This window comes from Pongo abelii, chromosome 9 (assembly GCF_028885655.2).
Source record: "Pongo abelii isolate AG06213 chromosome 9, NHGRI_mPonAbe1-v2.0_pri, whole genome shotgun sequence".
In the NCBI taxonomy this organism is placed as follows: domain Eukaryota; kingdom Metazoa; phylum Chordata; class Mammalia; order Primates; family Hominidae; genus Pongo; species Pongo abelii.
The window spans coordinates 108,021,213-108,047,315 of NC_071994.2; the positions used below are offsets into that span (position 1 = coordinate 108,021,213).

The following is a 26,103-nucleotide window of genomic DNA, read 5'->3' on the forward strand; positions in this document are numbered from 1 at the left end:
AGCATATGGTAACTCTACTTCTAATTTTATGAGGCACTACCATACTGTTTTCCAAGGTGGCTGTACCATTTGAAATTCTCACCAATAGAGCACAGAACTCCAATTATTCTACATCCCTGCAAACCCTTGTTATTTTCTGTTTGTTGGGGGGTTGTTTGATGGGAGTCATTCAAATGGGCATGAGGCAGTATCTCACTATAGTTTTCGGCAACATCTTCTTTCATCCTACTGTTGGGGATAAGTCACAGTCAGTTTTCTTCATCAGCCAAGTATAGATATTTCATGAGCCATAAAGCTAGAAAATCCAGTTAGCTTCCTCCACTTCATTTCCACTCACCCACCATTTTCACTGAGATTATATTCTCTATTAGAAAAAGACACAGTTCGTTTGTCTTCACTTTTATTGAAATACAAAATGTTAAATATGCAAGCTGTACTAATGAAGGTGCTCCTTGAAGTTGATAAAGGAAGGCTGGGCTGCTTGTGGCTTCCTGCAGGGGAGAGAAAAAACAGAATGTCAAGATGGTCACCCCTTGCTGCCTTCATCCCATCCCTCATCATGATTCTTCTTGCATCCTCTTCCATGTGCTCTTGCCACTTCCCTTGACTTCCATCTGTGACATCTTAGTCTATTCACCAAAATGTGATCTTTGTAAAACCTAATTTAAAGCATATTACTTCTTTTTTCTAAAGGACTAGAAAGGCTTCCTGTCTCGCTCAGATAATAATTTTTAAAAGTTTACCATGTGATAACATAGAATCACGCTATTTGGCTTCTCACTGCTTCTCCTAATTTGTCTCCAGTTTCTCCACTCACATTCTCTTTTGGTCACACTGTCTCATTGCAGTTCTTTAAACATGTTAAGTGCATTTCTACTGCAGGGCATTTGCACTGGCTGTATTCTGTGCTGGGACACTTTTCCTGCATAAGAACCACGTTATTCACTCCTCAACTCTGTCCATTCTTTGTTCTGATTTCATTATTTCAAGAAAAGCTTTTGAGTGAAATATCTATAAGAGTACAGCATCCATCATTCTGTGTTTTCCTTTGTCTTCCTTTATTTTTCTTTTTATCTTTTTTTGCTCTCTGGCCTGTGATATATTTACCACTTTATGTCTTCAGAGTCTGTTTCTACTCACTAGAATATAAGCTTTCTGAGTGTAAGAAATCTATTTACGTTGTTAATTGGCATATTCCAAGCATCTAGAACAAAACCTGGTGCATAGTTAGTGTTGGCAAATATTAGTCAACAAACAATTCAATGTCCAAATGTAGCCCCATCGTATGGATTAGGCACTGAAAGCTGTTATGCTGAAATGATGCAATATTGTGACTGAAGTGTCAGAAACCAAGAGTAAAAATTATGTGGTAAATGTTGGAAGTATTGAGAACAACTTTATACATTTCACTATAAAATATAATTTTAAGTATGTATTTTAGAGGGAGATTGATAATAGTCTTATAATCTAGTGTTAAATAAAGATATTATGAGTGAAGAAAGTAATCATTTAGTCCAGACTCAGTGTACCCATTCTATAACATTTTGGTCAAAGTAATAAGAAAAGTTACATGGGAGCTTGAAGGAACTTCTGGACTGTGATTGAGGATTCAAAAGCCAACTCTGAGTGATTGGTGATCTGCATTGTGAGAACAGTCTGAGAACCAGAGCCTGGATCAACACAAACTCCACAGTGTAGGATGTATTCTGTACCATCTGGTAATGGTACCTGGATGTCAATAATGTGGTATTTGCTGTGACATCCTCACTCAGAGGATCAAAATGCTGCTTCATCCAGAGTTAGCTCCTTTGTTTACTCTGTTTTGTTTAGGGTTTGATGCAATGTTTGGCTACTTAGTGTGTGTGTCTCTCTGTCTCTCTCTCTCTCTCTCTGTGTGTGTGTGTGTGTAAGAAAGCGGAATAAAAGAGAAAGACAGACTATGAGAGGTAAATGAATATAAATAGTAATGGAAGCATGAATATGTTTCTATTTCAATAATTGCTATCTTTGGTTTTTCATTATCACATTCTGCTGCGATTTTCCTTACCTCCTTGATTGATTGATTGCCTGATTAATTGTAGAGTTGGAGGAATCCAAATGCATATAAGTCGGAAAAAAGTAGCAGATAATCACCAGACTATATCAACAAAAACACCAGTTTGACCATCCAAATACTCAGCTGTCATTTGTCATTGGACTTAACCACCAATATCACTCTCTCATTTATTTCACACACCACCAACAACTCTCAATACTTAACCATTTTCAATTGCCAGGAAAGAGGTAGAAATATCTTGTCATCGACAGTCGTTCTATGGTGGGCATTTGGGCTTTAGCCCTTGGAGTTTCAAATGATTGCTGTACCTGAAAAAGAAAATAGGCTGTAGATGAGATACGACTCTTTTCAAGTCTCAGAAAGCATCTTTCACCATGTACCAGACAACACCTGGAATGAAGTGAGCTTGCAGGTTTTATAGAACCAAGCCCATGGGCATTCTAACTCCTCGACATTGTACCCTACCTCTTAGAATTGACACTCCATGTCAGACTGTACTCTTTACATCAAAATAAACACCTCATGTCTAATCCAAGGTCTTTCAACATTCATTTCCTCTATTTTCCATTTCTGACCTACAGATCTGACAATAAGTTATCCCTTGGAAATTGTTCATGAAAACTGGATAAGGAAGGACTCTGTACTTTCAATGCCCACCAAGGTTGATCCCTCAATTGAAGGAGAATTAAATCCCAGTATCTTATCTTTCTTTCTTTTTTTTTTTTTTTTTTTTTGAGATGGAGTCTTGCACTGTCACCTGGGCTGGAGTGCAATGGTGCAACCTCGGCTCACTGCAACATCTGCCTCCAGAGTTCAAGCAATTCTCCTGCCTCAGCCTCCCAAGTAGCTGGGATTACAGGTGCCCGCCACCACACCTAGCTAATTGATTTTTTGTATTTTTAGTAGAGACGTGGTTTCACTATGTTGTCCAGGCTGGTCTCAAACTCCTGCCCTCATGATCCACCGGCATCTGCCTCCCAAATGCCTGCTGGGATTACAGGCATGAGCCAACGTGCCCAGCCCCAGTATCTTATCTTTAACACCCAAACACTGAACAACTTTCATATCTCCACCACCAAGCTGATCTTGTAGTTTTTTTGCATCAACTAATTGGTAAGTCTACTTATCCTAAATCCAGAATTTTCAGTTCCTTTTTCTATGAACATCCTTGAAAGTACAATGTCTAACTCCCAATTATCCAAGAAGATTGAAAAGTTTTAACTTCCTAGATCTCTATTCACAGGAACTCTGTCTCAATTTATGCTGCATTTCCTCCTCCTTCTCCTCCTCCTTCTTCTTCTTTCATTACATTTTTTTTTTAAGACAGGGTCTTACTCTGTCATCCAGGCTAGAGGGTAGTGGTGAAATCTCAGCTCATTGCAACCTCCACTTCCTGGGCTCAAGCGATTCTCCCACCTCAGTTCTCAGGTAGCTCGGATTACAGGTTCCAGTCAATATGCCCGGCTAATTTTTGTATTTTTTGTAGAGATGGGTTTTGCCATGTGGCCCAGGCTGGCCTCAAATTCCTGGATTGAAGCCACTCCACCCTCCTTCGGACCCCCAAAGTGCTGGGATTACAGGAATGAGTGACTGTGCTGGCTCTGGATGGCTTTCTTCTATAAACGCCAGAGGTATATCTTTTTTTCCCACAGGAGTTTTACTGTTCTCTACAATTTTTACTTTATTAATAATTATACTATTCTGTGTTAATGCCAATCCCATTTTCTCTTTAAACAAGAGGGTGCATTTATCTATGTATTTATGCATCTATTTATTCAATAATTATTAATTGAATATCTGCTACATGCCAGGTTTGTTGAATTGCTGAGCAAATCCCTGCCATCATGAAATTTGCATGTTAGTGAGTAAATACACGTAAAAAAGCAGACACATAAATAAACTATTAATATATGTTGAGTGGGTGGAGGTACGGGCTATGGAGAAAAATAACGTAGGAAGTAGTAGGAATAAGGAATGTCCCAAGTTGGGCAAGAAGTAGCAAACCTTTCCTTCTGCACTTTTTTATGGAAAGAATGACTTCTTTTTTGTTCCCTCTCACATGTCTTTATGGATCCTATCACAATCTGTGAGCACATATTTGTTTGTTAACCCACATTTTCAGTATCCATATCTCCCACGAAAATGTGAGTCCTAGATAGGATTACGTCATGTAGGCCTGATTTACCCCTCTGTCACCAGGAGGAAATCCATGACCTAGCAGACCACCCAGATTTTATTCATTTAATAAATTAAGAAATAAAAATTATTTCAAAATATTTTTCCTTCTCTAAAACTTAAGAACATACAGTCCATAACATAAAGCTTATGGTTGATATTATTTTACTTTGATCTTCTGCTGGGATATATTGGAATTGTCTTTTCCTTAGCCATATTTTAAACAACTGAATGACAGAAACTAGGTACCTCTCTACTTTCACTTCCCTGACAAAGATTGTCATTGTGAAGTAAAAGGTGAATCATGACAAATTCTTCCTGAAGAAATAAATGAATAACTAGAAAAGAGACACTTACCTTCCGAAATACTTCCTCTAGGTGGCAGCACCAAGAATATTTCTGGAAGCATGTGATGAGTTGTGTGATGAAGATAGAGCCCATTGTGCTGTCTCTCCAGGACACGTTGTCTATAATGATACAGGTGGGTATGCCTTGGGCTATGACTTTCACTATGTTTTTGTTCATATTTATGTTTTGAGAATGTTTTTAAAAAGAAAAGCATAGCTTGGGAATTATATTTACAGATTTGTAGGAAGCACTTACAACCTGACATTTACCCACTTTCCACAGAAAGTAAACAGAAAACCTAGCAAAAGGTGATCAAAAATTGCAGTTTGTAAGCATTTCAAGAGATTGTATGTTGAATAAATTTTGATTCTTGGGATTGACTTTCCACTACAAAACTCATGTTCATTCTCTCAGCTTTTATAGGGGCTTGAGAAATAACTGGAATTATCCCACTTTACAGAGGAAGAAATAGAAGCACAGAAAGATGAAGGAACTTCCCCATGTTCACACAGTGAGTAAGCAACAAAAAATTGCCACCAGGCTCCAAAGTTGTTTGCAGATTATGCCACACTGTCTTTCACCATATAATAAATAAAAATTGATGAACACATGACAAGTTTCAGTGATAGAAGATGAAAAAAGTGATAAAAATCTACTGTACAGGATGGTGCCAGTAGTAACCAACATTGTATTATGTACTTGAAATTTGTTAATAGAGTAGATTTTATGCTAAGTATACTTCTCACACACAATCACGGAATGATGGTAATAATAAACAGAGAAGTGTAAGAATCTTTTGGAGAAGAGAGATATGTTTATGGCATAGATAGTGGTGATGATTTCAGGAGTACATACATATCTCCAAACTCATTAAGTTGTATACATTAAATATGTACCATTATGTATGTCAATCATACCTCAATAAAGTGGTTTTAAAAAATAAGATTTAAAAATATACAAATCAAAAACAGTTAAATGTATGCTCCTTAAGATGATTGCCTAGACATGAAATATTAACCAGTGTTCCCTGAGATTAGACCTAATCAGTCCCATCCTATCATTTCCTACTTGTTTTAAAGGGTATCCACAGTTCTAGCAGGGCATGCAATGGCACTGCTCATTGTAGAATCAGATGGGAAATATGGAGAAGAAAACTTGAAGTTGATCATTTGAGAAAAAGAAGCCATTCCTGGAATCCATAAAAACACTATGTAAAATGTTAAATGAGCTTAATAAAAAAACAGAATTCATCATCTGTTTAAATGGTGAGTGGTGAATGGGTTTCCATGTATTGGGTTGCTTTAGGAATCTGTTCTCACAGCACACATAAGATCATGTAAAATACGACATTCTATCAGATCATTGTTTCATAGGGATTCTTGATTTTCTAGATTCATTCAAAGGTAGCCTCAGGCCCACAAATCCCTTACTGCCACTGAAAGATACATACGTGGTGTTGAAGAGCAAAAAGCAATGAAGTCCTTCTCCACGTGGGTCTTGTAAACAGCATCTTCCTCCAGGTTCTCAGGTGACTGTGAAGAGGCCACTTCCAAGGATGCTGGAGAGTCTCTGACCCACAGTTCCCCACGGTTTGCTGTGGAGACATTAACTTTCTGCACACTGCTGTGCCTCCCACAGAATGGCTATCACAGTTGCCCACCTTGTTCTTTTTGAATGTTCATTCTTACTAGTTTCATACATACAGACCCACACACATACAAACACACACACAGAAACACACACACACACAAACACACGCACAGACACACACACACACACCACTTTTCTTTCTCTCCAGTGTCATTCAACAGTGTGCCTACTGATAGTGAAATCATCTTGAATTTACTATTTTCTAGAAAAAAAAATCTGTTTTGTTTTGAAAAATAGATCCCAAGAGCTATGAGACAATTGGTCTCAAATTCCTGGCCTCAAGCCATCCTCCTGTCTTGGCCTCCCAAAGTGTTGGGATTATAGGCATGAGCCACCATCCTCAGCCAGCCATGAGGCAATTGAATCTCTGGAGCAAAGTGGAACTGCAACATTCTAAAGTCCCCTGATCTCTTTACTAATTTCCCCCTCAATAATTATAAGAAAAAGGGATGCTGTTTTACATAATGGCCCCAGTTTCAAATGAAATTCTTCTCAAACCACACAATGTCAAAATGTCTGTAAAACATTTACAAATCAAGCTATCATGAAAATGATTCTATTCCAAAGTTTGAGTATTTCTGTTTAACTTTGATTTAGGGATTCTGATGATCTCCTTCACCACTTACTGTGGATAAAATTGTACAGAAATTTCTCCACTAATTATGATGAGACAATTTCTTGTTATACCAGACCCTTAGGTAGAGTTTCTTTAGAATTCAATGTACTTTATTTGCACTGGATGGGGTCTAAGACTGTTGACCCTAAATATAAACCAAACATCACAATCCTCCTCATACACCTTCATAACTGTTAGATGTTCAGTCTTAGCACTCACCACCTCTGCAGGCCTGGACAATGATGACCTTGGGTTTGTCCTTTAGACTGAGGCAGTTGCGGTTGTTGAATATCTGGAAGATGGTGTCATAAAGCAGCACATCTGGTTTTTTCTCATCATGCGCAGTTCCGCAGATTCCCTCCAGGATGCCATGAGACATGAGTACTAAGAACGTGCTGTCGGAGGACTTGTGCTCTGGTCGGGCAGCAAATGCCCTCAGCGCTGACTCCATATCCTGGAAAAGAGCAATGTCTAACTTCAGTCGGAGAAGCATCACAATTAATGGGACCTCCTAGATTTACCATGAGCAAAACGAGAAACATATGTAACATCCGGGTCATGTTGCTTCACATAGTGCTTACTCAGTCATGACAGCTGTTTTATGGTTTTATTTTTCCTTCTCCATGGGGCTGTGGGTTCCCATTTTCTCTTCCTGCTGACATACTGTCTTCTCAGTATATTGTATATTGTTATGTGTTACTCATGTTACTTTTTCTTTTCCATCTCAATCTTTTCTCTCCTTACCTACCAAGAGTCATGTGTTATAAATGCAACACACCATGTTCTTTGTAAAATCCATCCCACTATGCTTAGAATAGAATCAAACTTCTGGCCTGACCATACACCACCCTCATACTATGTCCCTTCTCCTTCAACCTCTAGTCACACTGGTCTTCTCTTTGTGCTTCTCATGTGCCAGGTTTATTTTCAGCTCAGCTCTTTCACAGGTAGCGTCTCCTACTTTGAAGGCGCTGCATTCATGTCTTTCCAGAGCCATCTCCAACCAACCCAAAAACATTGCTCTCCACCCTACAATTCTGTCTCATATTTCCTTTTTCTTTTCTTTTTACTTACTTTTAGCTGTCTTGTCACTGTTTTGTAGACACACATATGCACACCTGGTGCTTGAAGTTGTCTTTTTTCTTACAATTTCACTGTTTCTTTCTACGGTAACCTAGATGAATGCTGGCTGGGAACTTCCTGTCTCATTTACAGACCTATTCCCAACATTAGGAATAGCTCTTAACACCAAGTTTAGGACTCAATATTCGTTTTATAAGTGTACTGCCATTTAACATTCATTACTCTATAATTTTCTGGGGATTCTTGGGGCTGCATCCCAATCACATGATTTTGGAATTCAGTAAGAAACATAAAACACGTGTCAATCATGTTTCGTCTAGTTTTCCAGAATTGAGGATATTTGGAGGACCAAAAAGACAGACATAGATTTACCAGTCTAGTACTCTTATTTTGTATACGCACACACATACACACACACACACACACACACACGCACACAAACCCAGAGGTTGTTAAACCTTGTTGAGCTCTTTGAAGCTAGGTAGTTATTAGAAGGATGTGTCTTGAATATGTATGTGTTTGTGGTGGCTGAGGGATTCTTACCCTGGCTGTCAGATTCTCTTCTACATCTACGCTGTAGTCCAGACCCTCAAGTAGCTCCTTCATCCCTGTGATGTCAAAGTCAGCTCCATTCCTCGGAGGCAGATGGTCAAACTCTGTATTGCATATGATGAGAGCCAGGCGTGTGCGGTTGTTTCTCTCCTTTATTGGATAGATCTGCAGGATATGGAGATGCAATAAATTTAATTTACTCAAGTCTCCTTTCAGCCTCCTTATGCCTATCAGTGTTGCTTTTTCAAGTCTTCATGCAGCTGCTCTCTGCTCTAACTTGTATCAAAAGACACTGACTTCCTCTCTCTCAAGAACCCAGGGAAACAACCAGGACGTATCTGAAATGGTTATTAAGAATCTTGAGGAAACTAGATAATTCCTACCCCTTTTCTTCTCCCTTTTCTTCTTCACCTACTCCAATCTTTCTCAGCATTCAAAGTTCAGGCCAAATTTCATACAAAACAAGAGATGTCATTGACTCCAATGAAAAATGAATACAGCAAAAGTCTTTGACTTTAGAAGAATAGCTATTTTGTTACTATTTTTAACACATAAATTTATAATGTTTTTCAAGCTTTAATTATATTTCCCAAGTATCCTTCATATCTAGCTTTTCAACTAGATTGCAACCAATTACAAGTCAGCTATATTATCCTCCAAATGTGTTTATTCCATGGCTAATGCTACAATTGCCATAAAATCCAAATAATTACAAGAATAAATACAGGAGCAATAGAAATACCAATTTTCTTTCAACTCATGATAAAATGATCTGCATCATGGATTGAGAAAGGATTGGTATCGTTGTGAAGTCACATAATCTTTCCCTTAGTAAAAGCATTATTGAAAATGGTTACTGTCATCCCCACCCCCAATCATTTAGTGCTGTAAGAAATGGTGCACTGAAGGAAAGCGATGATATCTCTTCTTTTTTTTCTATTTCATGTAGATAGCATAGCACCTCTTCAGCTCTTTCTTTACATAGTCTCAGGAATTCTTCATGAGGGCAAAGCTTGAGGGCATCTGTAGATTCTCCTGACTCAGGTGGTCCAGCCTCCATATTCGGATGAGCTGCAGGATATTGCATAACATAAATTGTGATTTCTGCCTCTGTGACCCAATTTATCACCTAAGAAGATTGAGAGAGAAGACATCCTGGGAAGATTTCTTCACATATAGGGGTTTTAGTTGTATCTCATATCTAGTATTCTACATCAGGAGATGTATTGTTACTGGAAAAAATAGAAAAGCAGATCCACCCAAACATGTAATCATAGATTCTGATCATTCTGGGGAAAACATGTCAATGATGTTGGGGTTAAATTTGGCCTTTCCTTATACAGTCAAAAGAATTTGAGTTTTCCAAAGGTTTTACTCCAGGATACTCATTTATCTGTATGGACTTTCTATTGTGTCTGTGCAAGAGTATACTGAGTAAATAGTTGTCAGAACACTATCTACTACAAATTTAATGTGTGTTCCACGTCCAATATTTAATTTCTACTATCACATGTAAAAAGTAAAATTAAACAGGTAAAATTAATTCTAATAACATTTATTTAACATAACATACAAAAAGTATTATTTTAACATGTATTTTTAGTCACAAGCCAAATGCTTAATTGTTATCCCATACAGGATGGAACAAAATCCCATTTTGGAGTAATCGTCACCTCCTAATCCCCACTACACATACAGACACATACATACACCAAACCACAGAATATTGAATCTTGTACTTTCAAAGCATTATTTTTTCAGCAACCTTACTGTTAATTTTTAATGATTCTAGAAGAAATGAACTTCAATTATCCCTGTGCAAATTGTAAAGCCAGCTATTTGTAAAACCAGCCAGTCTGAGCTCTGGAGATGTAACAAGTTTTAAGAGTGTGTATGAATATCAAGCCTTCTGAGCATCTCTTTTCATAGATTACACAGTGATATATGACCTTCGGTCCTATTTCAGAAAATTCTGCCAATGTGAAGACATGCTGGATCCTTGGATATTCCCTGGTCAGAGGGTATGTTTTCTAATCCAAAGTTTCCTGTTTCCAGTTCACTTACAGGTTTGGAGAACTTCCTAACTTAGTCATCTCCTAATGATCATTATGTGTGTATGTGCGATACAGTGTTTTCAGATAAAATTAGAAATTAGATAGAATTTCTATCTTACATCCAATAATAAAATTAGCATGAAAACAAATCATTTCATTACAAGATAGTACATATTATACTGCAAACTGCTGCCCAAAGAGAGCTGGATACACTCTAGGTACACTGGCAGTGTGCCTAAAGTTTCCTGGGATCACTCTGGAGACTCCAACTGCAGATAGAGCCCACGGAGACACTAGACCCCTCCTGTGAGGGGTTGCAGCTGCCTTATTCCTGCCACAGCCTCTGCTAATCAGATAGGTTACTTCAGTTTAGAATTGGATGCTCATTGTGATATCTGGGTTTGCTAAAACTATTCTGAAGCCTCTATTACTTCTATTCTAATTCCCATTAGTTGCACTATCACTGACTTTTTGAAAATGGAGATTGTTTCCATGCCATCCAGGTCTGAGAAAAAACTAAAAACCTGCAAAGGGACCAGTTTAAGTATTAATGAGAATGCTACCTTCTTATAATCTTGGACAACTATTGTACTATCATGTGCTCCCTGTTGGTAGGAACACCCCTTCTTCATAGAGGAGTGCTGATTGAAAAAGCTCATTTGATATAGTGAGGTCTCAACAATTTATATTTCCTTTTGTTTATCACTATTTATCATTATTGGTAATCTGTAATACTTCATGGCTCAAGATTTCAGCTTAAATTCTGGGGGGAATTGAGTCTGTCTCTGGTGAACTTCAATATGAGAATATTTAACCTTTAATAATACATAATTCAATCTGGGTCAAAAGTTCTGAAAAGAAGTTTTAAAATTTTAGACATTTTATGGAGATTCTCCTTATCATATTTTGTAACTCGCAGAAGTAAGTAAGCACTGGAAAAGTCTAGTTCATAGCATCCACATAATAATTATGAAAACTAATATTTATTGAATGCATATACTTTATTTATTTATTCATCCTACATTATTTAGGCATCTGCTATGTGCCAAGAAAACTACTGATTACTGTTATTGATTGGTGAATAAACCAGTTGCATTCTGGTGGGAGAAACTTGGTAGATGTTGTTTCTGTCTACTGAGATGAAAAGGGAATAAAAATGCAACAGTTTTGTTCTGGGGAACAAAGTGTATAGTTTTAGCTGTATTTGTTTTGTGATGCCAGGAAAACAGTCAAGTAGACCTGTTGAATATGCTGCTAGAGCTAAATGATCCTGGAGTTCAGAGGAGAGAGTTCCTGATGAGAGCTAGTATCTTGGGAGTTGTTGGCGTGTGATGCCTGTCATTATAACGTTTCTAGGCTTAGACGATCTTATGAGAAAGTACTGGAATTGTCTTCATTTCACAGATGGTAAGACTAATAACTAGGGAGCTAGCAAAGTTAAGCAACTTGCGGGAAGTCACATAGGTCACAGGTGACAGAATCTAGGTTTAGTTCTGTGTGTCCATTACTACAAGTTGTGAACTATTAACTATTTTTGTACACAGTCTGAACACAAGGACTCAGCCTTTTAGCTGATTGTAAACTAGATTCCGCCCCACAAAAGGGAAGTGGTCTCTAAAAGGACAAAGATAGATTTAGTGAAAATGATAGTTTAGGAAGGGAAAGATAGGGGAATCACAGAAGACACTGCTTAGGCCTTGGAGTTAAACAGATTTAGGGAAAATTGAGATATTCATTGTAAAAGATCCAGTCTTACCATTTTTATTGGGGGATATTTGGTCTATGTTAAAAAAGGTTTGAAGAAGCATTTGTCCTGCCATACGTTGCTTCTCTTGGATAGAGTCTGCCATGACCCGAACTTTGTCTTCAGTTTTAGCATCATAATATTTCTTTTTTTCCTCTTCCTTCCAGTTCAGCACATTTTGTTCCACCAAGTTATCCAAAACACCAGTGAGGAAATCTTTGCCCAGGGATTCCAACATCTTAAGTGGTTTTTTTCTGTGGTTGCCTTCTGTTAGAAATAGAAAGACTCCTTTAACTACGTGCACAGCTTAAAGAGTTTCACCCTCACTTTAGATATAGTTCTATAATGTGAAATACTTCTGAAAGTATGTCCTACTTCACCAACTGTCTTCTTGTACCTGTAGCGTTCTGTCATTCATCAAATTCCTACCAGGTTGTTTAACAATTTATTGCCACTTAATACTTTTTATTTTCTTTTTTGTTCTTTTTTCTTTTCTTTTCTTTTAGCTTCTCATCTTCCTTCTGTGGCATTGGACCTAATGCTAACTTCCTGGTCAATCCATTGTATTCATTTTTCTCTTTTACTGGTTCACGGCCCATAGTTATAATGATCTGCCTAAAATATATATTCCCAGGAAAGTCAATGCTCTTGTCTAGAATATAAATTCTTCCTACTAGATTTTTACTTCCTATATGATTTTTACTCTTTTCTGTATTTAGTTTTCTTGGTGAAATAACTGTATCTTTGAATTTGCATTTTTTTAACCTACATCCTATACCCACATCTTTGTATTCAAAATGTTTAAAAGTACTTAATATGCTTGCTAAATACATAAATTAAAGAATAAATGGATGAGTGCATTCATATTTATAATTCAAATCTTGTTCTCAATGAATATTTAAAATTGAAAGTAACCTGATTACTAATCTTCCAGTGTGGTGGATTAATTTAATTTGACACCATGTTAATGTATTACTCCTTAGAGTAATTTGAATATTTATAAGGAAATATAGATATCAAAGTAATACATCCTTTGTTTCAATGCAACAGATATGATTTCGGCAGATTGTACACAGAAATGCTGGATAGCTTATCAATTCTCAATCCATGCTACGAAGGCAATTATACAATCCATGTAGATGTAAGGATAGTGTTGACACAAAATGACATCTAAAGAAATCATGTCAGGGCGTTGCACAAAAGCTTTGGCACAGAAGCACCAGCCTCATTGTCTGGGTTATGTTGAATTAATATTTTCATAAATGTTTATTGGGCAGCTATTATGAGAAAGACATTAGACATTACAAACCAGGAAAAAAGTTACCTAATACAAATTAACTTAATAAAGGGTAATATCTCCCATGTACTTATTATAAATAAAAAATGAATGCATATAAAACAATTTAAATCATTATTATAATTATCATTATTATTTACAAATCACTGTACCAAAGGTTTTACAAATGTTAGTATACTGGACCCTCACAATAAGCCAGTGTGGTAGTTATTATATTCCCTATTTTATATTCACCATTTAAATAATAACTTGTGTCACATCATATGAATTAGGATTCAAATCTTGTTTTTTTCACCATAGTCTATATAGTTAATCATGATATGGTTCAGTTAAAATAGTTAATATTCATTGAGCCCTCATCATGACAAGTGCATTACTGAAATTTCACAAAAATTCCATGTAAAACATATATTAACCTCTCTTATATGGAAAATGAAAGGTAATAAGTAATTGACTCAAATAATGTGAGAGAACACCGAGTATATAGTAACTGGGAACAAGAATTGAAATCTAGGGGTTCAGAATCCAGAGCCCCCATTCTTAATTCATCAAACTACATTGCCTGACAGTTGGTGAAGAGCTTCTTAAAAGAATGTAGACAAGATGTTTAAGGGGCTCAGAAAACATTAGTACATTCCAACAGGTGAGATCACAAAGGCTTCTGAGAAGAGGTAGCAAAAATATTAGTCTTGCAACATCGTGTACAGATGTTGCAACACAGTGATTTGCAAACAGTACACAGATTAGTGTGTGGGATATCCAAACTACCTGAGTTCTGGGCTTCTGTTTTATTTATTTGTGTGCTCTGTAAACTAATATAGTGTTGACTGAATAAATGATATGTGAAGAAATACAATAAGCAATAAAATTGAAGAGTTTTTAACAAAAAAATGCCACATATGACAAACACACAGCTAACATCATACTCAATGGTGAAAAGTTGAAAACGCTTTCTCTAAGATCAGGAAGAAGACAAAGATACTCACATTTACCACTTCTATTCAACGTAGTTCTGGCCAGAGCAATTCGACAACAAAAAGAAATAAAAGGCATCAAAATTGGAAAGGAAGAAGTTTAATTGTACCTGTTCAAAGATGAAATGGTCTTATATACAGAAAACCCTAAAGGATCCACCAAAAATCTTTTAGAACAAATAAACAGATTCACGAAAATTGCAGGATAAAAAAAATCAACATATAAAAATCTGTAGTGTTTCTGTATAACAATAAACCATCTTTAAAAAATAAATAAATTTCCATTTAAAATTGCTACGAAAATACTCAGAAATCAATTTAACCAAGTAGGTAAAAAACATGTACACATAAAAGTATAAAACTCCAACCAGATCAACATGGTGAGACTATGTCTCTACAAAAAATTTAAAAAGTTGGCTGGCCATGGTAGCATGTGTCTACAGTCCTTGCTTCTTGGAAGTCTGAGGTAGGAGGACTGCTTAAGCCCAGGAATTTGAGATTATAGTGAGCTATAATTGTGACACTATACTCTAGTCTTGGCTACAGAACGAGACTGTCTCAAAAATAACAACAATAATAACAAATCTCAAAACTATAAAATATTGATAGAGGAAATTGAAGAAGACAAAAATAAGTAGTAATATATTTTGAGTTGATGGACTGGAAAATTACTATTATTAAAATGTCCCTAATAACCAAAGAAATATAAAGATACAATGCAATTCCTATCAAAATTCTAATGGCAGCTTTTACAAAAATAGAAACAAATCCTAAAATTTATATGGAATCACACACACAAAAAAAAACCCTTAATAGGTAAAGCAATTTTGAGTAAAGGGAACAAAGCTGCAGGCATCGCACTATCTGAGTTCAAAATAGACTACAAAGTACTACAGTCATCAAAATAGCACAATAGTGGCATAAAAATAGAAACAGAGAGCAAATGAACAGGACAGAAAACCCAGAAATAAACCCAATTATTTACATTAATTTGACTTTTCAACAAAGGTTTCATGAACACACAATTGGGAAAGAACAAATTCTTCAATAAACGGCATTGGAAAAATTGTAAAACCACATGCAGAAGAATAAAAATCTCTAAACATATACAAAAATAAACTCAAAATGAGTTAAATAGGTAAATGTAAGAACCAAAACTGTGAAACTACTAGAAGAAAACAGAGGCGAACAGCTTCATAACATTGGTCTAGACAATGATTTTTGGATATGACACAAAAGGACAGGAAACAAAAGCTAAAATATGCAAATGAAATTACATCAAACTAAAAAGCTTTTACACAGTCAAAGAAACAATCAAAAGATTTAAGAGATAATCAACAGTGTGGGAGAAAATATTTGCAAACCATACATCTGATAAATAATTAATATGCAAAATACAAAGAACACAAACAATTCAATAGAAAGAAAATAAACTGATTTAAAAATAAGCAAAGGACCAGAATAAACATTTTTCAAAAGAAGACATACAGAGAATATGTATATGAAAAATGATCAACCTCTCTAGCCATCAGGGAAATTGAAGTCACAATGAAATATCACTTTGCACCTGTTGGAATGGCTATTACCAAAAAGACAAAAGATAACAAATGGTGGAGAGGATGTAGAAAAAAAGAAACTCTTGTACACTGTCGGTAAAACGTAAATTAGGCCCTTCGCAGTGGCTCACAACTGTAATCCCAGCACTTTGTGAGGTCAAGGTGGGCGGATCACCTGAGGTCAGTAGTTCTAGACCAGGCTGGACAACATGGTAAAACCCTGCTTCTAGTAAAAATACAAAAATTAGCCAAGCATGGTGGTGGGCACCTGTAATCTTAGCTACTCAGGAGGCAGAGGCAGTAGAATCGCTGGAACCCTAGAGGTGGAGGTTGCAGTGAGCCTAGATTCCACGACTGCCCTCCAGCCTAGGCAACAGAGTGAGACTCTGTCTCAAAAAAAAAAAAAAAAGTAAATTAGCATGGTCTTTATGGAAACCTATATGGAGACAACTCTGAAAGTTAAAAATAGAGCTAAAGATATGATCAAGCAATCCCACTATTAAGTATATATCAAAAATTGGAAAATCAGTGTCTCGAGGAGATATCTGAACCTCTATTTCCATTGCAGCATTATTCACAATAGCCAAGATATAAAATCAACCTAAATGTCTGCAGACAGATGAATAGATGAAGAAAATGTGGGTTATATACACAATGCAACACTGTTCAGCTTTTAAATGGAAGTAAATCCTATTGTTTCTGACAATATTGATGAACATGAAGAACATTGTATTAAGTAAAATAAGCCAGGCCCGGCACCAAAACACAAAATATCACATTATCTCACTTATACATAGAATCTAAACAGGTTAAACTCATAAAAGCAGAAGGTTGTACATAGAAAATATATACAATGTTTATTTGTCAAATAAATAAATAAGTAAATTAAAAGTATGGCCTGAGGTATAATCTACACATTCTGATGGCATCCATTATATGCTTAAAAGAATAAATAAATCATTCTCAAATTTATGGATTCAGCCCAGATGTGGATGTCGGTATTGGAACCCATACATTCAATAGACAATGAGATATCTCAACTACATCTCACAACCTCATTCAACTCAACTTACAAAGATGAACTGTTCATTTTTTCATTTCCATCCTTCATTCTCTTTTCCATATACTAGTAAATAATACCTATACTCCAATTGCAAAAAAGCAGCAAAACCTGGTGATATTCAACCTCTGTGGCCTTCCCTATATCTTATTTCCCTTCTTAATTCACATTGCATCGATTTTATTTGCTAAACATTTTCAGAATCTGACCACGTCTCTCAATTCTAATTGTTCATTACTTCTACTTAGGCCAACATCCTTTCCTTCTTAAGAAATAAATTCATAAGAACTTTATCAATCTACTCTCCGTCCCTTCTATTCTACTCTTTGCAGTGAAGAGTGTTCCAATATCTAGATTTGACCATGAAAACTTTCAGCCTATTCTAATTTAGGCCTTCTCATTCACTCATTTTCTGATACTGTTCCCACCTTGCTCATTACATTCAAAACGTTCTGCCTTCATTTAATTTCTAGAAAGATTCTATTTAGGAATCTCTGTATTTCCAGCCCCTACCTTCTCATTCATTCTTGTTTTCCTACTGCTGTCTGTCTAACCTTCAAGTCTCAGATTAGAGGGCACTTTTCTCAGGGAATCAAGTCTCTACTTAGGGATCTGTATATTTTCAGCACCCCCGCTTCTAATTTCTTCTGGTTTTTGAACTGTTCTCTGTCTATCTGTCTGTCTATCTGTCTATCCTTCAAGTATCAGATTAGATGGTATTTTCTTAAGGGAATCCTCTCTAATTCTTCCAGAGGAGACAGTGTCAGAGGTATATGCTCCTAGGGCACCTTGTATCTCCTTAGAGTAGCATATTTTTTTTCCATTTATTTATTTATGTATTTATATATTTTTGTGAGACAGAGTCTCACTCTGTCACCCAGGCTGAAGTGCAGTGGTGCTATCTTGGCTCACTGCAATCTCTGCCTCCCAGATTCAAGCGATTCTCCTGCCTCAGCCTTCTGAGTAGCTAAGACTACAAGTGCATACAACAATGCCTGGCTAATTTTTGTATTTTTAGTAGAGATTGGGTTTCACCATGTTGGCCAGGCTGATCTCGAACTCCTGACCTCAGGTGATCCACCCATTTGGTCTCCCAAATTGCTGGTATTGGATTACAGGCATGAGCCACCACATCCAGCCTTTTTTTATTTTTCCATTTAATTGTGATTCCCAGCCTACTTACCACTATCCACTGTTAGAATTTATGCTCTGTGAGGACAGGGGCCGTGAACTACATCTGCACTATTTTTGGCATTCTTTTTACTAATTATTTACTGAATGTTTACTAATTATTTACTGAATCAGTAGTCAAGTCCACGTAGGAACAAATGAATAAAACTTAAGTGTGGCTCAACTCTTGAGGAATATGAAACCACCTTTGCAAAATTATAATTGAGGAAATTACAACAATGAACGAAATCAGACTGGGAAAGCCTTTGTGGCTACCTGCTTATGGTTTGGTGCCCCGCCCCACTCCAGCGATGGATCCAGAAGCTAGCCCAAGTGGCTGCCTAGTTCTCTTGGACTGGGGACTGGCTCTGGTACTCTCTCCACTGGCAGGCACTGCCAACCCAATGTGCATGCATTTAATTGCAATGGAGAAATAATCCTGGAGAGATGTCCTTTAACTGTAGCCCTATCACAGGGCTTCTGTCTGTAGCTGCATTAAAAGGTGTCTGGATTGGTCAGTACCCTAGGTGCTCACCAATGCCTCCTTCCTTCTCCTGCCAATGCCTCCTTCCTTCTCCTGACTGGTTCTGTGGCCCCATAGTGGGGTGTCTCTCTGTAGCCCCATTGCAGGGTGTTAGGATTGGTGAATATACTAGGCACTGCTAATGCCTCCTTCCTTCTCTCGACTGCTCTGTAGCTCTATGATGGGGTGTCTTAGCCCCACTGCAGGGTGTCTGTTTGTAGCTCCACCACGGGGTATATGTTTGGCTCCACTGGGGTCTCGGTTGGCTCTAACTAGTAGGAAGAGTCTTGGTTCAGGAGACTTGTCCTCAATCAGGACAATTTTGAGATTTCTCAGACAGAGAATAGGAGGATAGTTTAGAAGGGATACTCTTGGAGTTCCTGTTTAGGGATCATCTGATTTGGAAGGCCTTCTGTCTGTCTCATCTTTGTGTGTGTTTGTACATGTGGAGGGAATCTCAGAAGGAATTGCTGAAGGAAGTCCAGCAGGCCTAACTCAGAGAACTCTTCTTATTTGGTTACATTCGATAAGACCTGGAGAAAGCTCAACAGGCCTGTCTCATGGTGACTATCTGCTCTTTGCCTTACGCAGAGACCCCATTGTGAATTATTGTTCTGAGGTCGTCCCTCCCCACCTGGAGTGGATCAAAGACAACAGGGACCAACAGGAAAAAGTCTGAGCTTTGCCAGGTTGATATTGGGTGCTGAACGAGGTGACTAGTGTCTGTTTTGTTATGTGAATTCTGCTGGGATAGAAAATGTTAAATGGTTCCCCATGCAGCCGGTTGGGCAGCATCTTGCATTTTAAGAATCTTGCCTATGTTTCCATAAAACAGAAAATGGTGATTTTTCTCTTGTAAAGTGGCTTGAACCCCACAACTATGGTGAGGTGAGCAGGGTGATCAGAAGCCATTCCATTCTTCTGGAAGTTGCAGAGGAAGGGAACCCAGAAATCTGATATGCCAGCAAAAAGAGTAAGAAATTCTTACCAGCTAGGTTTCTGGTCTCTCTCTCTTTCTCCATCAGTGTAAACAGTAAACATCACTATAGGTTTCTCTGTAAAGGTTTGATTAATAGAAAAAAGAATTTACAAGACTAGTCTTAGCCTGTAGCAAATCTGGTGTATTTTTGCTAAGAATTTGTCTTTCAGTGTTCGGTAATGGAAAGAGGGGTATCACAAGATAGAACATGAGTTTAGGACCCCTATAAGCCTGCTTTTCAAGCCAGCTCAGCAGGCTGGCCAATTATAAACTTCGTTATGGGTCCCCGAAATGAATACTGTATGAAATTTCTCTGTCTTGTTTGGCCTCCTTAAAAGCTTAATCTTGTGACCATATGTGGATACTTTCTTTTGGTTTATACCATCCAGCCCTAAAAATTTTTCTTGAGCAGTTAAAAGCTTTGGCAAGGTTAAAAGTGGCTTCTCTAGTCTCCTTCTTGGAATAGCAATAGAAACTGCTCAATGCTATAATTCAGTAGCTAAGACTTTGCCTTTTGACAATAGAGGCCCAGGCTCTATTCTTGGCTTCTGGAATGATTTCTTTTTTTTTTTTTTTAAATTTGAAAAAAAGTGTTTTGTTTTTTTTTATTATTATACTTTAAGTATTAGGGTACATGTGCACAATGTACAGGTTAGTTACATATGTATACATGTGCCGTGCTGGTGTGCTGCACCCATTAACTCATCATTTAGCATTAGGTATATCTCCTAATGCTATCCTGGTTTGCTATTTGCATAACTTTGCCATTTAATGAGGTTCCCCCACAACCCCATGGATAGCTTCTGATTTCCTGTCTTGAATTTTCCTTTCTCTGAACTACCTTGGGGAAATTCTAAGTCTTCTAAAAAGAAACTGCTTACCACATCTTTGAAGCCCCTGGGAGGTTACTTTTGATAAAGTTCAAAAGCCAGAAATGTTGGCCACATGGCTAAAGTTGGGTAATAAGAAATTTAAAAGGATTTTTTTAAGAGCACTGTGGTTAAAAGTCAGCTTAATTAAAGGTGAATAAACAAGTTACGGATACATTTAAAAGGCCTTTATGTTTTTCTCTTCTTGGATCTCGTTTTTCTGTGAAAAGGTTTTATTCTTCTTAGTAAACCGAATTATTTTTCTCCATTTTTTGTCTTGCCACTCTTAATGCACACATGAGAGGCCCTAAGATAACTTCTGGTAGCCTGGGACTCCTTGAGAAAAACAGAGTAGGCACCACAGACCCCATTTTGGGAAAAACAAACAACAAAAAACAAACAAAAAAACCCTCTGTTTTATTCGTGACACCCAAGGAATTAAAAGTAGATGGATCCCTCTTAAAATCAAAGGCTCTGTTCTGTTTTGCATTGTGTTGTCTGACAGTGCGAGTTTTGGGGATATCAGAAATTACTTTGCATTATGAGATAGCTTTCATATGTAATAACTAGGTAGGAAATATACTTTAAGGGATGGCTAATAGTATTTTTGGAGGGAAACTTGGCTGTTTGCACACTTGGGTCAGAGAAGCATGCTCCGGGCCACCTTGAAGATAAGGAAACATCCCCATGCCTGACTGAGAGATGAGACTTCCATGGGGGATGGGCTGATTTCAAAATGGACTGATTGGCTTTAAGTTGCCTTGCAATAAAATGCAGGTTAGAAGCACTGCACTCTCTTCTCCAGTAGTATTTCCTTCCTTTTGGGGATCCAGGATCCAGTATAAAATGGTATCCTTCATTTTGGAGATCTGTCTTTGCCTTCAGCTGTGCCTGCTTATTTAGCTCAGAAAAATATGCATGCTTTCCTGGCCCTGTTCCTCCAAGGGCTCCACTCTGAAGCCAGTAATCCAGCTAACAACTGGCAAATAAAAAATCTTACAAGTGCTGAATTTTCTGTCTGTCTGTGTATTTATATAGACTTCTATAATTCTGATATAATTTACTGTACATTATTAGTAATTATAATTGTTATGTAAAATTGTTGGATGCCACAGAAGTAAGCAAAATTCCTAGTCAAGTATAGCTTTAATAGTGTCTATAGACTTTTGTGTTCCACAGACATTTTGTCTTGCTTTGGTCCTTTTCAAAAGGCAGTTTATAATCAGATATAGGACTCTTAGTGCAGGTCTCAGATAACTTTAAAAATTGTGCTATTGGAATAGAGGAAAAAAACGAAACTTCCAGGACTCTCATGGAGAGCTGATATCTTAAATGTCACCAATCCTTTTGTTTTCAGAGTCAAGATAACTTATTTTTTTAGAGATATTTGCAACTTTTAACAAGTAGGTAAAATACACTCCTGTGAAAAAATTTTGAAGCATATTTGTTTCTCTCTACCTGATTTCTCCAGAATTTGGAAACTCTTTGTAAGTATTCTCAATTTATGGCAGCATGGTTAATTCCATAAGTACAATAAAAATCTGTTTTCTTTTGTAACACGACACAATTGGAGAAATTGGTTATTTTACCAAGGCTTTGACTGGAATGGCACACTTCCCTTAAAGAATCGAAGTTGACTTATAGAGCCAATAAAAGCCCCTTGGGGAATCTGGCTTCATACCTTGTCTACACAGAGTCCTTGTACAAGGTTCCTGATCTGTAGTAAGTAAAGAATATCACTTTCTAACAGGTTCATGAGCTCCAAGTTATCTTGGGACCTTGAGAGGAGAGGAATTTACCCAACTCATAGGTATTTAAGGGTACAAATGCATGGCTGGGATCGGCTCTTAAAAAGTCTTATCTGAGATTCCTCATGGAACAGAGTTCCATCAAAGCCAATTTAAACAAAAAACAGCCTAAATAACACTTCCCTCTCCCAAACAGCCGGATTTGCATGAATTACTCTTACGCCATTGCAATTCCCCTGTCTTGATAAATTGGCTCTGTCTCAGGAGTCGGCAAGGTGAACCCACCTGGTGATTACAAATTCTTAATAGCAAACCAGGTAAGTTTGATTTCATTTAACAGACGATAGTTGCGTGTTGGATGTTTCAACAGAAGGAAGGCATGTTCATTTCCCTATCCATTCAGGTATATTTAATGAGCATAAATTCTTGAAACTTACTCTGCTATTATTGGGGGTACCACTTTGGAAGCATGTCTGTACACTTTAAAGTTTGCAGTCAAGTGGAAAAATAGATATGCAAATAAGTAAAATGAAAAATATTATAAGAATGTAAATAATTAGCAGAAGCTCAAGAAAAGCATAAGCAAAGTGTGTCTCAGGCAGAAGACAGCTGTCCAGAGAAGGGAGGGCTTGGCACTGAAACCTGAAGGACTGGTAGGAATTTGTCCCCTGGAAAACTAGGAGCTAGTCTCTTGGCAGAGAGCAGTAAGGAAAGAATCACAAAGGCTTGAGGGTGTCTCATATAACCAGAAAACTGGGAGAGCTGGGCTTTAGAAAAAATAGAAATGTGAGGCCAGGACTGAAGTGGCAGTGATCAGAGAGAGGGCAAGTATTTGAAGATGTTTGCAGAAAGTTAGATTGATGGCAGAGTTTGAGAGTCATGCCAACCTGAGACCACTCCTCTCAACAGAATTTTGACCTAAAGCATATTTTGAAGACATTCTGTAAGTATCCCCTTCAACTATAATATGGCAATAATAGCACAACTGTATTGATTGATTTTAAATATTAAATCAGAGAGAGTGCATGAAATAGCTATCATATGGTAAGTATTTTTTTAAAGAAATGGTTACTATAGATTATTTTTTGTTATTATAATAATCACTGAATGAAAGCTGCAGTGATAATAAAAATGGAAGGAATCAATTAGAGGAAAAAACTCATCAGGACCACAGTTTTGGTTCCAGGCAAAGTGATGTAATGCTTAAACACATTACAGGATACAATTCCTCAAGAGTTTAAGGTAACAATAGCTGTCTACATTTGGTTGTTTATAATTATCAAACCACGACTTGTTTTTGACTAGTGGCTTTCAATTTCCCCTATTTTTATCTAATGATCCCTTGATTCTGGAGCTTAAGTTAAATGTTGTGAAGTTAGACATAAACCCCGGAGAGAATTGTTCTATAGGAAGAATCAAAGGAGTAACAAGGTAATATGAGTGAAGTAAACACAGTATTTTTTTTATGAAGCTGAAATCATGCTTTACAAAGATTAATGGAAAAACTGGATATACATGTTTCAAAAGGTAGAAAAAATTGTCTGAAAGTTCAGATATTAGAAAAAAAAAGGCAATAGGGAGCCACTGTATGTCCCTGAGCAAAGTTAATTACATTAATAGATCACTAGCAGGTAAGCAGAGAGTGTTAACTAACTGGTCAACTTTCCTAATAGCACAAACCTATGACAATTCAGTTTCATAAGAATTATGTGGCGATCTTCAAAGGTAATAAATGCCTGCAGGGTATTTAAGATTGAGCTATTCACGGTGAGGAAGGGGGTAGTCATCTCACTTTTTTTATATAACTACAGATTGCTGTGATATGTTATAAGGTTTAGAATTCACTGCTCTAGTCCAATTTCTTCCTTTTCCTGTGAGGCGAATGAAGCCAAAGAAGCGTTATGACCTGCTGGAATACTAGCTGCCTAAGTAACTCTATCCCTTAGGCTTTTTCAGCTTCTGTGTATAAGACAGGTGACCTAAAAGTTGTGTGCAGAATGGATTGCAGAGTTAAGTGCTGGAGAGAAGGATATCAGTTAAAAACAATAACAACAGCAAAACAAAACAACTGTGATATTAACCCATGAAATATTATATTAAAGTAGTCAGTACCAGGACCAAAGAGAAAGGGGAAAAAATTGAATAACTTTAAACAGACCAAGAATGTAATTCACAAGAAGAGATGTCAAAGAAGATAACAATTCAAAGGCTCTCAGATCTGATTCTGGGAGAAAGGTTTATGATCTGGGCAATTAATTTGGAATCAAAAGAAAGATTTCAGAGTGCATTTTGAAACTTCTAGAATTGTCTCACACAAATAACTTCCTCTGGCTTTCTTTACCCACCCTTTGATTACCAGAAGCTGAAAGAAAGGAATTAACTTCTTTCTGGCTCAAAGACATCTGGAAAACATATGACCTCCGTTAATATCTCTAACACCAGGTCCCATGATTCAAACTACACGGAATCAGTAAGAAAAGGAATTCAGCATGTGTGCTATCGGCTCACTTCCTTTCTTGTGTTTATTTTAGAGCAATAAATCAAGTGTTTTCTAAGTTCCTACTCCCAAGCTCCTAGTCAGAAAAGGACTCACCTGCCATAAGGAACAGCCTCTGTCCTTTTCTACAGCGTTGAAAAGAGCCTCAGACTCAAAAATGAAAGTAAACTATGTATTTCCTTATTGCAAAGGGCGGAAACATGTGATTACAGATTGTGAAACTGCTGCTCAGAATTCCAGACTCATTTTCAGGAAATGCCTTGTCATCAGCAAATTGGCATCCAATTACTGGAATTTAGTTTCTGACTTGGGGAAAAAAAATGAAAATGACAAAACATTATCCTGTGGGTTGACACCTCAGCTTCTTTTCTTGTTTCCTGTGGCCACCCCAACTTCTTCTATCCATCTGTCTCTTCTCTTCCTGATCTCTCAGTTTTTCTTTCTCTGATCACAAAGAACTACAATGACTGAAGAAGTTTAATCTAACAACTCTTCTTTCATTTCCTCATAAGAATTAACCAAATAGTTCATATTTCCAGCTTTTTGGGCAGACACTGATCTGCAGGAGTTTTTAGATAGTCCAGCAGCTCCCAGAACTCTAGTGAGGCAGGAGTCCCGTCCACTCCCATGGAAAGGGGGCTGAAGCCAGGGAGCAAATTGGCCTTGCAGCAGGTCCACTCTCACAGAAGCCTGCAAGCTAAGATCCGCTGGATTAGAATCCCCACTAGCCAGCATAGCAGCCTGGAGTACGCCAGAGATGACCGAGTGCCCCAGGGGAGGGGCAACTTCCATTACTGCAGCTCTAGTCAGTGGTTTTCCCCTACCAGTGCTAGGGAGGCTGGGCAGTTTGGACTGGACAGCAGTCTTCACAGCGCAGCACAGCCGCTGTGGCAGATCATGGCCAGACTGCTTCTTGAGGTGGGACCTGGATCCATCCCTCCTCACCCGGCAAGAAATCCTTGCAGGAATTCCAGCAACTCCAGCTAGGAGTTTACAGACAGAGCTCTCATTTCCCTGGGACAGAGCACCTGCGGAGAGGGGCAGCTGTGGTCTCAGGTTCAGCCAACTTAATCTTTCCTGCCTGCTGGCTCTGAAGAGTATCAGCGATCCAGACAAGGGGGATTCCCCCAGCCCAGTGCACCACCTCTGCTA

General features: G+C 37.6%; 1 protein-coding gene and 1 long non-coding RNA gene across 7 annotated transcripts in view; one reads left to right on the forward strand and one right to left on the reverse strand.

Annotated features, from left to right (window-relative positions):
* Positions 1 to 383: 383 nt before the first annotated feature.
* On the reverse strand, positions 384 to 25,747 carry CASP4 (caspase 4). 3 transcript variants are annotated; one of them, XM_063711352.1, is made up of 10 exons: positions 25,048 to 25,114; positions 19,847 to 19,913; positions 12,291 to 12,545; positions 9,442 to 9,551; positions 8,472 to 8,645; positions 7,065 to 7,299; positions 6,030 to 6,173; positions 4,589 to 4,698; positions 2,261 to 2,364; positions 384 to 491 (listed from the first exon to the last, which is right to left on the reverse strand). In XM_063711352.1, exons 2-9 carry the CDS (start codon positions 19,878 to 19,880, stop codon positions 2,266 to 2,268), a joined length of 1,161 nt encoding a protein of 386 aa, XP_063567422.1. In that variant the 5' UTR covers positions 19,881 to 19,913; positions 25,048 to 25,114; the 3' UTR covers positions 384 to 491; positions 2,261 to 2,265. The 3 variants fall into 3 exon arrangements, with proteins under 3 accessions (XP_063567422.1, XP_054380959.1, XP_009245284.2); XM_054524984.2 differs by lacking the exon at positions 19,847 to 19,913 and adding an exon at positions 14,562 to 14,587 and having other exon boundaries at positions 25,048 to 25,108; XM_009247009.4 differs by lacking the exon at positions 19,847 to 19,913 and having other exon boundaries at positions 25,048 to 25,747.
* Positions 20,173 to 26,103, forward strand: part of LOC103891898 (uncharacterized) — a 67,767-nt gene continuing 61,836 nt past the window's right edge. For all 4 annotated transcript variants that reach the window (XR_010135541.1, XR_010135544.1, XR_010135542.1 and 1 more), the window contains exon 1: positions 20,173 to 23,397. This is a non-coding gene — a long non-coding RNA (uncharacterized LOC103891898). The remainder of the gene's footprint in view (positions 23,398 to 26,103) is intronic.

Coding starts and splice junctions, on each gene's coding strand:
- CASP4 (XM_063711352.1), bottom strand. CDS start 19,880: ATGGAGAAAGAGAGAGAGACCAGAAACCTAGCTG. Junction 12,546..19,846: donor AGAGACCAGAAACCTAGCTG/GTAAGAATTTCT, acceptor TATTTCTAACAG/AAGGCAACCACAGAAAAAAA. Junction 9,552..12,290: donor AATATCCCCCAATAAAAATG/GTAAGACTGGAT, acceptor AATATCCTGCAG/CTCATCCGAATATGGAGGCT.